Genomic DNA, 14,177 nt, shown 5'->3' on the forward strand with positions numbered 1-14,177 from the left:
AAACCTGAGGTCAGTTTACCTTCTATTATATTTAACATGTAGAATAATAACATGATAAAAGTCATAAAAATGATGAATATTTTATTTTTCAGACATCCATATTTTAAATGCAATAGTTTTATAAAAGAAAAGATTGGCAACCTGTTAAAAAGATCTACATGTGAAAAATACTTTTAGAAGTTTTAAAAATTTGTGGATATAATTTTATTCAGAATTAAGCAGATTGATTACTGGTATCTAGATGGGTCTGTTCCTTTATGTTTTTCAGTCACATAATCTCGATTTCCATAGTTAACACATGTACTTAAAGAAGTCAGTCAATGCCTATATGGTCCAAGGTATAATTTGCACACAGTAGTTTTTGGTTTTTATATTGTGGCTCATCTGTATCAAAGGTAATGTTCATAAAGAACAATGTTATAGTTGGCTACAAAGAGACAATTCCACATTTCTAGACAGGGAATATTTTAAGGGTAGAGTTATATCAGCTATGGTGATTGAGTTTAAATATCCCTGCAGGGTCAGGAACAAACCAGCTTTCCCATAAGTCGTTGTGAACACTAGGGAAGTCCCAAGGTTTATGTCTTCCATTCCAGTGGAGTAATTTAGCTTCCTGCAGAAAATGCTCCGAATATCTGGCATCTGGATTCCAGCCTTCATTGTGTTTAAAGAAAAAATAATAGGCTTGTTAGAGGATAACATTTTTGTATTATAAATTGAATACAAGTTCATAGTTTAAAAAAAGGTAAACAAAAGGGTTATACAGTGAATTTTCTACCCACCCCATGTCTCCAAATCAACCGTTAGTCTCTTGTGAATCCTTCTAGTAAAGCTATAGCATTGTTTGACCTGTATGCATGTATATGTATATTTAAAGACAGAAGATGAGCATACTGCTACCTTGCCTTTTAAAAAAAAAATTATTTTATTTCTTTATTTGGACATTGCCTTTTAAAATTACTGTCTTGGAAAACTTTCCACAGCAGTACATGTGGATTTACCAAATTATTTTTAGTGACTGTATAGAATGATAGATAATTATTTATTGACCAAGTTCCTTATTAAGGACATTTAGATTGTTTCTATCCTATCATTAGCATAAGCACAGCAATGAACACCCCTCTGTGTGTGTCTAGTCTATGTGTACAATTATATCTGTAGGATAAGATATTGTAGGTGGAATTGCTAGATTGAAGGGTGTGTGCCTTTTCAGTTTTGATAGAGATTGCCACATTGTCCCCGAAAAAGTTCTATTAATTTTCCTCCCACCCAAGAGTTTATAGGCGTTCTTTTTTCTCTGCATTTCACCTCCTTAATGAAAAATGGCAACATTTTCTTTTGAACAGTCTTGTCTTCATGTAAAATGTGACTAAGGTCTACTTTTTAAACAGCTATCTCCACCTGAATATTACTCCCCTCATAAGTCATCACTTCAAGAGACTATCCATTTACCCTAACAGTGTCATTGCTTAGAATATTTTTTAGAATGCCTATTCTAGAACTACATTAAGGTGGTGTGAATGTAAAATTTTAAAAAAATCTCTATAGCGTTCAACTTTCTTTCCATGAAAAGGAATTTGATATATATATTATTTAAACAGCTGAAAGTCCATTGAATTATGAGAGGGTTGATTTGCTAGGGTTATGTTATTCTAGTGTATGACGTTAACAACAACACAACCTGGCTTTTGTTACTAATAAACATAGCTGTGACGGCAGCTGCAGAAGAGAAACGTTGTTTGAAGCTACTGCAGCATAATTGGAATAATTATCAATCATCAGAGTCTATAAAAAGGAAATATTCATTTGGGAAGAGGCACCTTCCTGTGAAAAGTCTCTACTAAGGGCATCCTCATCTCTCAGCTTCGTAACTGAAGGGCTATGCAGAACTACCTCAGAGGGGCTTGCAATTTGGGTGATGAAATTGCTTTTAGCTAAATATATTTTGTAAATTTAAAAAATATTAAGCCTGCCTGTTTAGACCCAAACTTAATGCCCATTAGTGTTATGTTGCCCTTCTACCTCCAGAACACCCTAAAACCTCATTTTTTCAAATGATTTTTGTGTAGATTTACTTTGCACACCATCCCTGATTCCAAAACCTTCAGCACAGATGGAAGCTCTGTTCTACAAAGAAAAATGACATCTTTCCTTGGGGAAGAATATGTCCCTTCCTACTTGTCAGTAAGTTGGATATTTCTCTCTTTTCTTTTTTTTTTTTTTTTCCTTTTCTTTTTTTTTCTTTTGAGATGGAGTCTAGCTCTGTCACCCAGACTGAAGTGCAGTGGCATGATTTCTGCTCACTTCAATCTCTGCCTCCCAGGTTTAGGCTATTCTTCTGCCTCAGCCTCCCGAATAACTGGGATTACAGGTGTGTGCCACCATGCCCAGCTAATTTTTTGTATTTTTAGGAGAGATGTGGTTTTACCATGTTGGCCAGGCTAGTCTTGAACTCCTGACCTCAAGTGATCCACCTGCTTCGGCCTCCCAAAGTACTGGGATTACAGGCATGAGCCATCGTGCCTGGTCTAAGTTGGATGTTTCATAAAATGTAATTCTGAGTCTCTGTCTCAAGATCATAAAATGCTGCAACCTTATTGATCTAAGCTCTGCATAACTGTTCCTACACATTTTTAAAAATAGACCTTCTACTTTGATGGGATCTGCACATGGAAAGGTTGATATTTCACCTAATGTTGAACCCAACATGACTCTAAATCAAATCAGACAGAACACTAACTTCCCTATGACACTCTTGTGCATACACATGCTCAGGAAAATCAGAGGATTCTGGTAATAATGCAAAAGCAATCCACAGAATTATCGAGAGCAAACAGGAACTCAGCCTCCACAATTATATCCTTTTAAAAAAAAAAAAAAAAAAAGATTATGGGACATAACACCTTGCAGGTTGTTGTGAGAATTAGAAATAATATTCACCTTCCTTAACAGAACCTAGTCCAGTTCTTAGCAATGTAATGGACACTTGGTAAATATAAGTCCATATCCATTGCCTCCAATTCTAAAATAATCCCCAAAGGTCTGAAGAGAAAAGGTTTTTTAATAACTTCTTTGGCAGTAAAACCTAGATCCTACTCAGCACCACATTACCTTTTAAAAATCCAAACCCTTTCTAAACTTCTAAACAGGTCTGGCCCAGGGGTTTTGGATAAGGGATAGTGGCATGTGTTAGGGTGGATGTGAATGTGTCCTCTATGCTAGGCTCTATGCTAAGCCATTTATATGTATTCAGTAACTTACCCAAAATCATAGTTGGGATTCCAATTCATACAAAAACCCTACACTTGTGTAGTGAATAAAAGACTTGAGGAACTCACAGAGAACAGAGTCAACTGCTTTTTAAAGGATAAATTTTAATGGCAGCTTTCTGAATTCATCCTAAGCCATTATGCTAATTTATTTGGTTTTGTCCACTGTAAGTTACTGCAAGAGAAAATAAAAGTGTGGCTTGACAGTTCCATAAAGTTTTGAAGTTTTGGCAGTGAAAGTTTTCTCTCTGTCTCTCTTTTTTTTTTTTTTTTTTTTTTGGTTTGAGACGGATTTTCACTCCTGTCACCCAGGTTGGAGTGCAGTGGTGCTGTCTTAGCTCACTGCAACCTCCACCTTCCAGGTTCAAGCGATTCTCCTGCCTCAGCCTCCTGAGTAGCTGGGATTACAGGTGCCTGCCCCCATGCCCAGCGAATTTTTGTATTTTTAGCAGAAACAGTTTTCACCGCGTTGATCAGGTTGGTCTTGAACTCCTGACTTCAGGTGATCCACCCACCTTGGCCTCCCAAAGTGGTGGAATTACAAGTGTCAGCCACCGCTCCCAGCCGAAAGTTCTCTTAACAGTTAATGTTTACTGAGCACATACTATATGCTAAGCATGAGTTTGATGGCTTTCCATAAATCTCCAGAAACACACCTCGCAGGTAGCTAAGAATATCAGCTGCACTTGCAGAATCTGAGCGCTGAGGGTTAGTCACTTGCCCAAGGTCACCTGGAGGATTTGAACTGAACAACCTGGTGCTGTATGTAGCACCCTCTCCTCGCCATGGTGCTCACTGGATCTATAAAATGCACATTTGCGGCCGGGCATGGTGGCTCATGCCGTAATCCCAGCACTTTCGGAGGCCAAAATGGGTGGATTACCTGAGGGCAGGAGTTTGAGACCAGCCTGGCCAACATGGTGAAACCCCATCAGTACTAAAAATACAAAAATTAGCTGTGCGTAGTGGCACACGCCTGTAATCCCAGCTACTCGAGATGCTGAGGCCGGTGAATTGCTTGAACCCGGGAAGCGGAGGTTCCAGTGAGCCAAGATTGTGCCATTGCATTCCAGCCTGGGTGGCAGAGCGAGACTCTGTCTCAAAAATAAAAAATAAATAAAAAATAAATGGACATTTGCGTTTTTCTAAATCGTTTTTCTAAAATACTTACCCAGGTGCCTTATGTGCCACAGGGGGTTAATTGTGGAGTACTTCCCATGGAACACAATCAGCATTGGGGAGGTGGCCACCCCTCCTCCCAGGGAGCTGCTATAGAGGTTTTCCCTAAGAAATGAAATAGAAAAACAACATTTGGCCTGGAGGCCCCACAAACTCAGATAAAGTCGAATCTAATATTGTAAACGATGTAAGACATTCTCTCACTATGTACTAAGACTTACGGCCTTTCATTCTCCCCCAACTTCCATTTTGAAAATTGTCAAACATACACAAAATAGTAAAATATCATGAACTCCAATATACATCACCTAGACTAACAGTATTAATATTTTGCCATTTTAACCCCCAGGGTTTTAAATAGTAGACACAGGAGATCAAATTCGAATCCTACATTATTTAGAATAACTTTACTTGCAAATTCAAGGTTATGATGGTATTTAAATATCCAGATGCACAAGACTGCTAGGCAATACAATGATGTGATAATCGTGCTTGTATTAGAGTTATTTTTATCATCTCTATTTTAAAACTCTGATAATGAAAAATTATAAATTTTAAAAATCAACCTTAAAAAGCAAAGTTGATTTTATATAATAATTCTTAATAAGAAATCTATGTTAGAAGGGGAAACTCAACTAAGATAAATGAAGATTGTTGGGTGGAAAAGACTCAAGTCACATTTTTCAACGGCTTACTAGGAAAATGTATAATCAGGGACTCCTCACTCCACAGGATCTTGATTCCTCTGATTTATATCTTTTGAGGAAAGATTTTCATTGACTGTCCCCTTTTCTTTCTTAACATTGCCTCTGTAAGAAAATCTGACCTCAGATGACTGTGAAATATTTCTAACTCTTGAACTACGCGTGGAAAATTAACTGAATGATTTTGTTTCCAAGCATGGAAAAAATGGTAGAGAAGTCTTCACGTACTCCACATTCTTTTGCATCCATTTCTCTAATTGCTTGGTGATGTGCTGGTGCCTCCATTCTGTCATGTTGGCAACAATCACACCAGGATTGAAAGAGCAGGTGCTGGGGCTGATGCCGAGGTCCTTGATGGCCTTCTTCCGGTAGTCTAGATAGCCCATATATGTATTCTGTAAGGGAACAGGATGTGCATGCTTTTGACCAGTGAATCTTTTGTTTCTGGAAAATGATCATTTTCTTGAAACCTTTGTGCAGTATCTCTGGGTTTCCTCCTGTGTCACTGGCCACTTGGTAGTTTGTTGTTTTTGTTTTGTTTGGCTGGTTTCCCTCATTTCTCCAACCTCTAAATGCTGAATGCCCTAGGTCTGAGTGCAGCACTAGTGCCTTTCTCTAGCAATAACTCCATAAACAGCCTTGTCCAGTCTCATGGCTCTAAATATCACCCATCTGACAGCCCTGACCTCTCCTCTGGACTTCCAACTCCTGCTACATCTGCCATCCAAATGTCTCCTTTCAGATGCTTAGTAAGGCAGCTCTAACTTATATCCCAAAATTGACCCCAATCCTATCCCAAACTTGCTTCCTTGCATCTGCCCCACCTCAGTCAGTGGCAACTCTATCCTTCTAGTCACTTGGGCAAAAAAACCCAGGGTCATTAGGTCCTCCTTGACTCCTTTTTTGTCACTCTCTTCTCATCCAAATCTTTCAGCAAATCCTGTTGGTCCCGTCTTCAAAATGCCAGAAGCCAAACACTTCTCTTGCCACTACTCCTACCTTCCTGTTCAGTCCATAATTGTCACTCACTGGATTTCTGCAAGTTCCTCCTAACCAGTATCCTTGCTTCCACTATTTTCCACCCCACTCTGTCTCTAGGCCACTCATCTCCTCTAAGCTCCTCCAATAGCTTCCCATCTCATTCACAGAAACAGCCAGAGTTCCTAAAATGGCCTGCCATACCCTATATCATCTGACCCTCCAATACCTCTCCAACTCCTGTTATTCTCCTCTTGATCCCTCAGCAACAGTGACCACCTTTAATGAACCAGACTCACCCCTGCCTCAATATCTTTACACTTCTTCCCGCTTCCTGGAGGGTTTCCCCGCTAACCACCTGCACAAGTGGTTCCCTCGATTCTTTCAAGTTTAGATTCAAACAGCACAATCTCAGTGGAGCCTTCCCTGATTACCGTATTTAAAATACAGCCCAGCCTCCACCCGAGTCCTCTGTTAAATATTTTATTTGTTTACTGTCTGTCTGTTCCCACTAGAATGTGAAATACACAAAAGCAAGAGTTTTCATTTTGCTCACTGTATTACTAGCACCTAAAACAGTGTCAGGCACAGAGTAAGCACTCAATAAGTAGTTGTTGAATGAATGTAGTATGGGGCAAGACATACACATTCTTTCACCCATCTAGACTGTCATAATCTATAATTCCTTAATGTGATGCTCTCAAACCTCACACAGGAGTCATGGAAATACTTGAGTACTTTCTATGCACCAGGTCCTTTTCTAAGAACTTTACATGTACTACCTCATTACTCTCATGTAATAGCTTTGTATGTATTAACTAATTTAATTCTCACAATAACTACAAGGGAAGTACTATTATTACTTCTGTTTGACAAATGAGGTAGAAACAACTGGCTAAGTAAATTGCCTGAGGTCATAAAACTACCAAGTGATAGTACCAAGATTTTGACAAAATTGAATCTGGTCGCAGAGCCTATGCTTTGAAGTGCCTTAAAATGCCACACACATAAAATTATTTGCTAGAAGCTTTTTTGAAAAACAGCATTCAACTCTTAATAACACCTCTTATTTCAAAGCTACCCCTTTAGTTTCAGCATTGCATGTAGGTTCAACTTTCTGATGTAGGTTCCATCAGAGTAAGGAGATCTTTACCCTTAACAAAATCAATATTTTCTTCTACTGGAAGAGGGCTAAAAGCGATGGTCAAAACTCTGAAAATAGGCTGGGCGCGGTGGCTCACGCCTGTAATCCCAGCACTTTGGGAGGCCGAGGCAGGCGGATCACGAGGTCAGGAGATCGAGACCATCTTGGCTAACATGGTGAAACCCCGTCTCTACTAAAAATACAAAAAATTAGCCGGGCGTGTGGTGGGCGCCTGTAATCCCAGCTGCTCAGGAGGCTGAGGCAGGAGAATGGCATGAACCCAGGAGGTGGAGCTTGCAGTGAGCCAAGATCGCGCCACTGCACTCCAGCCTGGGTGACAGAGCGAAACTCTGTCTCAAAAAAAAAAAAAAAAAAAAAACTCTGAAAATAGAACCAATGGTTCAGCAAGTCTCTTTAACAGAAAACATCATCTCTGACAGAGAGCATGGTGATGAGCCACCTAGGTAACAATGATCATTTCTGGAGCTTTTATTTCATGCTGGACACTTGGACATCATGTTATTTCATTATTGCCCACAAAGACACAACAAAGTAGACATGATTGTTCCCATATTTCAGGTAAGGAAGGTGGGACTTTGCAGGGTTAAAGTAAGTCATCTCAGAGTTGGTAAGGCATGGAGCTGAGATATGAACCAAAGTCCCAGACCCCTGTACTGTTCCGCCTCCCAGCAGTCCAGACTGGCCCATAAGGATTTCAAGGTGGAGGTTACACTCATTTTGAGTTGCAGAGCGGGGAGAAGGGGCCAGAGTTGTAGGGTGAAGGGAGGACTTCCGAGACAGCATATGCCCACCTGAAGTCCCACAAGTCTGTTTATATCCTGAGCAGAGGGCAAATCGCAGTCATCTGAAAAAGCCGCTGCATGGCCCAGGGCCAAGGTGGTGTCATAAAGTTCTTGGATATCACCTGAATTTAGAAACACCAGCAATTAAAACATTATAGCATTTGTTTTCGGGCTAGATAGAGCCTTAGAGCTTAAACAGTTCTTGATTTTGCTATGGGAGAAGAGTATTGGATCCCTGATTTCAAGTGGCTTGACAATTTATTTAGTGAGAGTCGTGCCTACAGATTTAGAAAGCCACTTAATGATGAGCTCAAATTGGCACTGATCTAATTTCTTTATTTCTGTTGCTCAGTAGGTACCACACCAATGCATATCCTGTTTGTAGTGGAAGAGACAGAACACAACATTTATTTTTATTTTTTATTTATTTATTTTTTTTTTTTTGAGGCAGAGTCTCGCTCTGTCGCCCAGGCTGGAGTGCAGTGGCCGGATCTCAGCTCACTGCAAGCTCCGCCTCCCGGGTTTATGCCATTCTCCTGCCTCAGCCTCCCGAGTAGCTGGGACTATAGGCGCCCGCCACCTTGCCCGGCTAGTTTTTTGTATTTTTTAGTAGAGACAGGGTTTCACCGTGTTAGCCAGGATGGTCTCGATCTCCTGACCTCGTGATCCGCCCGTCTCGGCCTCCCAAAGTGCTGGGATTACAGGCTTGAGCCACCGTGCCCGGCCAGAACACAACATTTAAACACCAAAACTTAGCTCACTCCTAAGACTGTCATCTGTGACGCTTCATTTCCATACATTATAGGGATATAGGGAAAGGAAAGGCTACCAAGCTATTTATTGCAGGTTTTGACAATCAGAGTCAAACTGGATTGTCTCGGTAAGTATCAACCCGTTTCCAAAATACTTCCACATTTACAACAATACTGTACTCACAACTTAAATAAGCAGTCAAAACTCACTGAGCATTAGCTATTTGAAAAATGAAGAGAGACAGTTATTCTACTTATCAGCTGCTTCTTTTCCAAGTGTTCTTGGCAGTTAGCGAGAGTACCTTGTACAATTACATCATCGTCCAAATAGATGACTTTCTCATGTTGGTGGATAAGTAGAGGGAGATAAAATCGAACAAAGTTCAGCTGTTAAAACAACAAAAGAAATGATGGTGGGGGAGAGGCATATGGCTTAGGGTCTTCTGGGGGTACTGGAGAGTCGGCTTTGACCATGGCCTCCGCTCAGCTCCAGGTCTGCAGCAGAATGAAACAGGAGCTAGCAAGATGTCTCATCTGAGCTTCCCAGTGCCCAACTTATCTGAGGCCTGGGGCTGAAGCCAGCGCTGGCGGATCAGCTGTTCTGCTAGATCCAAACCCCCTCATGCTGAGGCTGTTGCCACTTTCATCTCTGTGAACCGCTGCAGTGGGAGTCACAGAGGCTCCTTAGTCAATCTTTTACGGCACAAATCACCTGCCTTTCTCTACATGCAGTAATGTTGATAATTGTCAATTAAATCAGCCTTAAATACACACACACACACACACACACACACACACACACACACACACGTGTCATCCCAACAGCAAGCTCAACCTTTTAGCTCCTTGAACCAGAAAAAGGAGCAGTATGACCTGTGTGTAGGAACTTCGAAGTTTCACTGCTGACAACATTGCTTAATCTGAAGTCTTAGCTTGTACTCTGACAATACCTGGAACTGGGGAGAGACCACATGGACAGAGGTCTCAGAATTAAGTAAATTTTCAGGGATGAATTTAAGTAACAATCATATGTAAAAGGTGGCTTGCAGTTTCTGTAAAACTGCTATCAAAAACACCACTATTGTCTTTTTTTCTTTTTTGAGACAGGGTCTCACTCTGTTGCCCAGGCTGAAGTGCAGTGGCATGATCACGGCTCACTACAGCCTCGAACTCCCAGGCTCAAACAATCCTCCCACCTCAGCCTCCTGAGTAGGTAGCTAGGACTACAGGGGTGTGCCATCATGCCTAATTTTAAAAAATATATTTTTTTGAGACAGAGTCTCACTCTGTCGCCTAGGCTGGAGTGCAGTGGCATGATCTCAGCTCACTGTGACCTCTGCCTCCCAGGTTCAAGCAATTCTCCTGCCTCAGCCTCCTGAGTAGCTGTGACTACAGGTTCTTGCCACCACACCCAGCTAATTTTTGTATTTTTAGTAGAGACAGGGTTTCACTATGTTGGCCAGGCTGGTCTCAAACTCCTGACCTCGTGATCCGCCTGCCTCAGCTTCCCAAAGTGTTGGGATTACAGGCATGAGCAACCATGCTTGGTCACTAAATAAAACTTTTAAAGTATAAATGGGGTCTCAATATGTTGCCCAAGCTGGTCTCAAACTCCTGAGCTCAAGCAATCCTTCCCGCTCAGCCTCCCAAAGTGCTGGGATTACAAGCACGAGACAGCGCGTCCGACCAAAAACACCACTTGTTATGCAGGAGAGGGTCCCTTTGGTAAGAACTCTTGCAGTAAAATACCTTAAGATTCCCAACGCTAGGAAAAGAGTTGGTGTCTCCTGAATATATTATATTAGTCAATACTAGGAAGTATATAATCCATCAGGCTACTGTTTTTTCTTAACAATCGGACACTCAGAGGCAGATTTAACGTACAATCACAGTTAAATATCCCAACAGCCAGTGGGTTTGGGATACTTTTTCCTGGCCTCAGCTACCTGGCCCTTCTCCAGCTCCCACCCCCACAGACATATTCACACCCGTAAATGCATTCTACATTTTTTTTAATGCTTCACTTCTTCTTTAATAAACTTCATTGTGCTTCTATAAACCATCTAAAATCCTTTCTGTAGCAGCTGGCTTATAAATTACACATAAGCAGAGTTTGGTGGAGATCAACACCACAAGGCTTCAAAAATAATATTCCACATGCATGCCGGTGACTAGCACTCCTTTACTCAACATAGGTCTCACCAAGGACTGTCCGCAGCACCTGTGTGCTCCCTACTTACGGGCTGGAGCAATTCAGGCCTCGATGAGTCTGGTCTGATCTTCCCTTTGAGGACCATCGGGTTGAATTCCACGATTTTAAAGTTTATTTCTCTCAGTTTGGAATGTTCAATCCATTTTCTAAAAAGATGACCAAAAAACCTCTAGTATACCCTTCAATTCTTTCCTCCGTTTGCCTATTGCCCCAGGGTCAATCTGTTGCCTCCCTAGAAAGTTAAAATTAAAATGTGTGTAAATTTAGTAGAGTTTAATCCAATAAATCCTTCTGACCTTTCTCCCCATCTGGTATGACTTTAAATCTTTTTTTCCCCTCAATCACGTAACTCTTTCTGCAAAGGAAATGAAGCAAAATAGTAATAACCAAATCTCTCCCCAGATCCCAATAATTTCCCCAGGAAACAGGAAGAATGAAAAGTGTTCTTTCTTATAAAGCAGCATCTGTGATTGCTGGTACTGTCTTCGCCATGTGGTAACAGCTCTGAAATGTTATGAAACAGGACATTCTGAACCCTCAACTTTGATTGAAGTCATTTTTACTCTGTGGTTTCGACTCCAAGGCTGATTTGAATTTACCTTTGTCTCTTTGATTTGGTCCCTTGATCTTCCCCATCTGTCTTCATTCCCCATCTCCTCCCCCTCCCTCTCCCCTTCTGTTTTCTTGGTCTTTCAGAATTTTTGTCTTGTATCCAATTCATAATGAGATTCTTGGTAGAAATAATCTCAAAATAAAATGTCCAGTGACTAAAGTCACCTAGGGTAGTATTTGTTGTTGACTAAAAATCAACAAAAGAATTAAATGTGAACAAAATTTAGATCTGCAAAATCTGAAAAAATAATTGGTCATATCAATTAGAAAAAGATAGACTAACAGAAAAATAGGCAAGAGACCTGAACACTTACTTCCAAATGGTTACAAAGTGTGTGGGAAAAGTGTTCAATGACATTAGAAATAAGGAAACCTCAAATTTCTAGATAGCACTGGACACTAATCAAAATGGCAAACTTAAAAAGACTGATTATACTGTTAGTGAGAACATGCTGGATGTTACATGAGTGTGTTTACTTTGTGATGATCCAGTAAACTTCACACTGGATTTATGCAATTTTCTGTTTTGGGATTCTACTTCAATGAAAAAAACTTTAAAATATGTAAAAGGGGGCAGGGAGTAGACTGGACAGCAAGAACTAGGAAACAGCCCCTGGCCAAAGTCAGAAAGTCATGAGGCTCATGCCTTTTGCTAAGGACAAACCCTTCCCCAGAAACCTTATACATGCCATCCTTTTGGATTTAGTTATCTAGTTTTCATACCCATGGATAGTTAATGGACTGTTAACAACAGGCTAAGTGAATGATGAGCAATAGTATGATAAGGAGAGTGAGAAATGAGACAGAGAACCAGAAAGCATACACGAGACATCAAAACCCAGGGCAGCCAAGGGCCATTTAGATTACAGGAAAGCACCTTATAGATCTCAGTACCTCCTGATGGCACCACTACAAAAACATTTAATTATAAAAGCAGTGTGTAAATACATTCTCCTTTTGAACGATCAAATAATACTGAAACACCCTGAATTTCCCTTCATCAGCACCCTCCCCGATTCCTCTGTCCTCCCAAGAGATAGTCAGTGTTAACAATTTGATAGCTTTCCAGTTCTTTTTCTTCACAGAAACACATACATGTTCATGTACACACTTATAGTTAGGGGTTTTGAATTTCATAAAGTAGATCATACTATACGAGTTATACTGCAACCAGCTTTTTTCACTTAACAATATGCCTTGGGAATCTCCTATGTCTGTTTAGACAGAGTGCCTTCTTTCTTTAACATCTGGATCATATTTCACAGTTCATTTAAATATTCTTCCATTGGTGGACATTTCAGCACTTTGAAATGTTTTCACTAGTTCACATAATGCTGAAACTAGCATTGTTGTACACGTATTTTGGTAATATGTGCTAGAAATTTTGTAGTACAGATTCCTGGAAGAGGAAATGGCATGTGAGTCAAATTATATATGCATACAACCTTTTGATAGATATTGCCATGTTGACCTTGCCAAATGCTTTACCAGCTTAGAAAATGCACATTGTGTAAATAAGGGATAAGCATGTCCATTTGCCTGCACTGGGTAATGTTCTGTTTAATTTTTGCCAACTTGATGAGTGAAGAATTATGTCACTGAAGTGACATATATGTTTTCATTTTTATTTTCATTGTCAACAATGCAAAAATGTTTCAATTCACATTTTCCTATTAATAACATAGAAAAACTTTATTTATTATTTTTTATTTTTGGAGATGCAGTCTCACTCTGTCACCCAGGCTGGAGTGCAGTGGCTCAGCAGATCTCAACCGAGTTCAGTGATCTCAGCTCACTGCAACCTCCACCTCCTGGGTTTAAGCCATTCTCTGGCCTCAACCTCCCCAGTAGCTGGGATTACAGGCAAGTGCCAACATGTCCAGCAAATTTTTGTATTTTTAATAGACACGGGGTTTCGCCATGTTGGCCCGGCTAGTCTCAAATTCTTGACCTCAGGTGATCTGCCCGCCTTGGCCTCCCAAAGTACTAGGATTACAGGAGTGAGCTACTGCGCCTAGCCTTATTTATTTATTTTTAGCTGAAACAAGGTCTCACTCTGTTGGCCAGGCTGGAGTTAAGTGGTGCAATCTTATCTCACAGCAGCCTCAAACTCCTGAGCTCCAGGGATCCTCCCACCTCAGCCTCCCATGAAGCTACATATAACCACCCTCAGCTAATTTCTAAAATTCTTGGTAGAGACAGAGGCCTTGCTATGTTGCCCAGGCTGCTCTCGAGCCTGACCCCAAGTCGTCCTTTTTCCTTGGCCTCCCAAAGTATTGGAAATATAGGAGTGAGCCATTTCACCCAGCCTACAATACCTTTTCATGTTTTTGGCCATTTGTATGTTTTTCCTCTGTGAATTGTCTGGTTATATTCTACGCCCATTTTTTAACTATGTTTTTAAAATTTTTGTGTTTTTTGTAACAATTTTTGTAACAATTCTGTATTTTGGATAGTAATTCTTTGTCTATAATAGATGTTAAAAATACTTTGTCCTGGTCAGGAGCGGTGGCTCACGCCTGTA

At 40.5% G+C, this 14,177-nt stretch overlaps 2 protein-coding genes across 14 annotated transcripts in view; both read right to left on the minus strand.

Moving 5' to 3' along the window:
* Nucleotides 1–14,177, minus strand: part of LOC126930917 (protein BRAWNIN) — a 732,366-nt gene that overhangs the window by 41,920 nt on the left and 676,269 nt on the right. The window lies entirely within an intron of this gene.
* Nucleotides 65–14,177, minus strand: part of GLT8D2 (glycosyltransferase 8 domain containing 2) — a 73,556-nt gene continuing 59,443 nt past the window's right edge. For all 5 annotated transcript variants that reach the window (XM_050748489.1, XM_050748488.1, XM_050748492.1 and 2 more), the window contains 6 exons: nt 11,070–11,187; nt 9,132–9,216; nt 8,087–8,199; nt 5,381–5,547; nt 4,441–4,553; nt 65–654 (listed from right to left, as the gene is read on the minus strand). In XM_050748489.1, the coding sequence (XP_050604446.1) occupies nt 485–654; nt 4,441–4,553; nt 5,381–5,547; nt 8,087–8,199; nt 9,132–9,216; nt 11,070–11,187 (766 nt within the window). In that variant the 3' untranslated portion in view covers nt 65–484. The remainder of the gene's footprint in view (nt 655–4,440; nt 4,554–5,380; nt 5,548–8,086; nt 8,200–9,131; nt 9,217–11,069; nt 11,188–14,177) is intronic.

Source organism: Macaca thibetana, chromosome 11 (assembly GCF_024542745.1).
Source record: "Macaca thibetana thibetana isolate TM-01 chromosome 11, ASM2454274v1, whole genome shotgun sequence".
NCBI classification, from domain to species: domain Eukaryota; kingdom Metazoa; phylum Chordata; class Mammalia; order Primates; family Cercopithecidae; genus Macaca; species Macaca thibetana.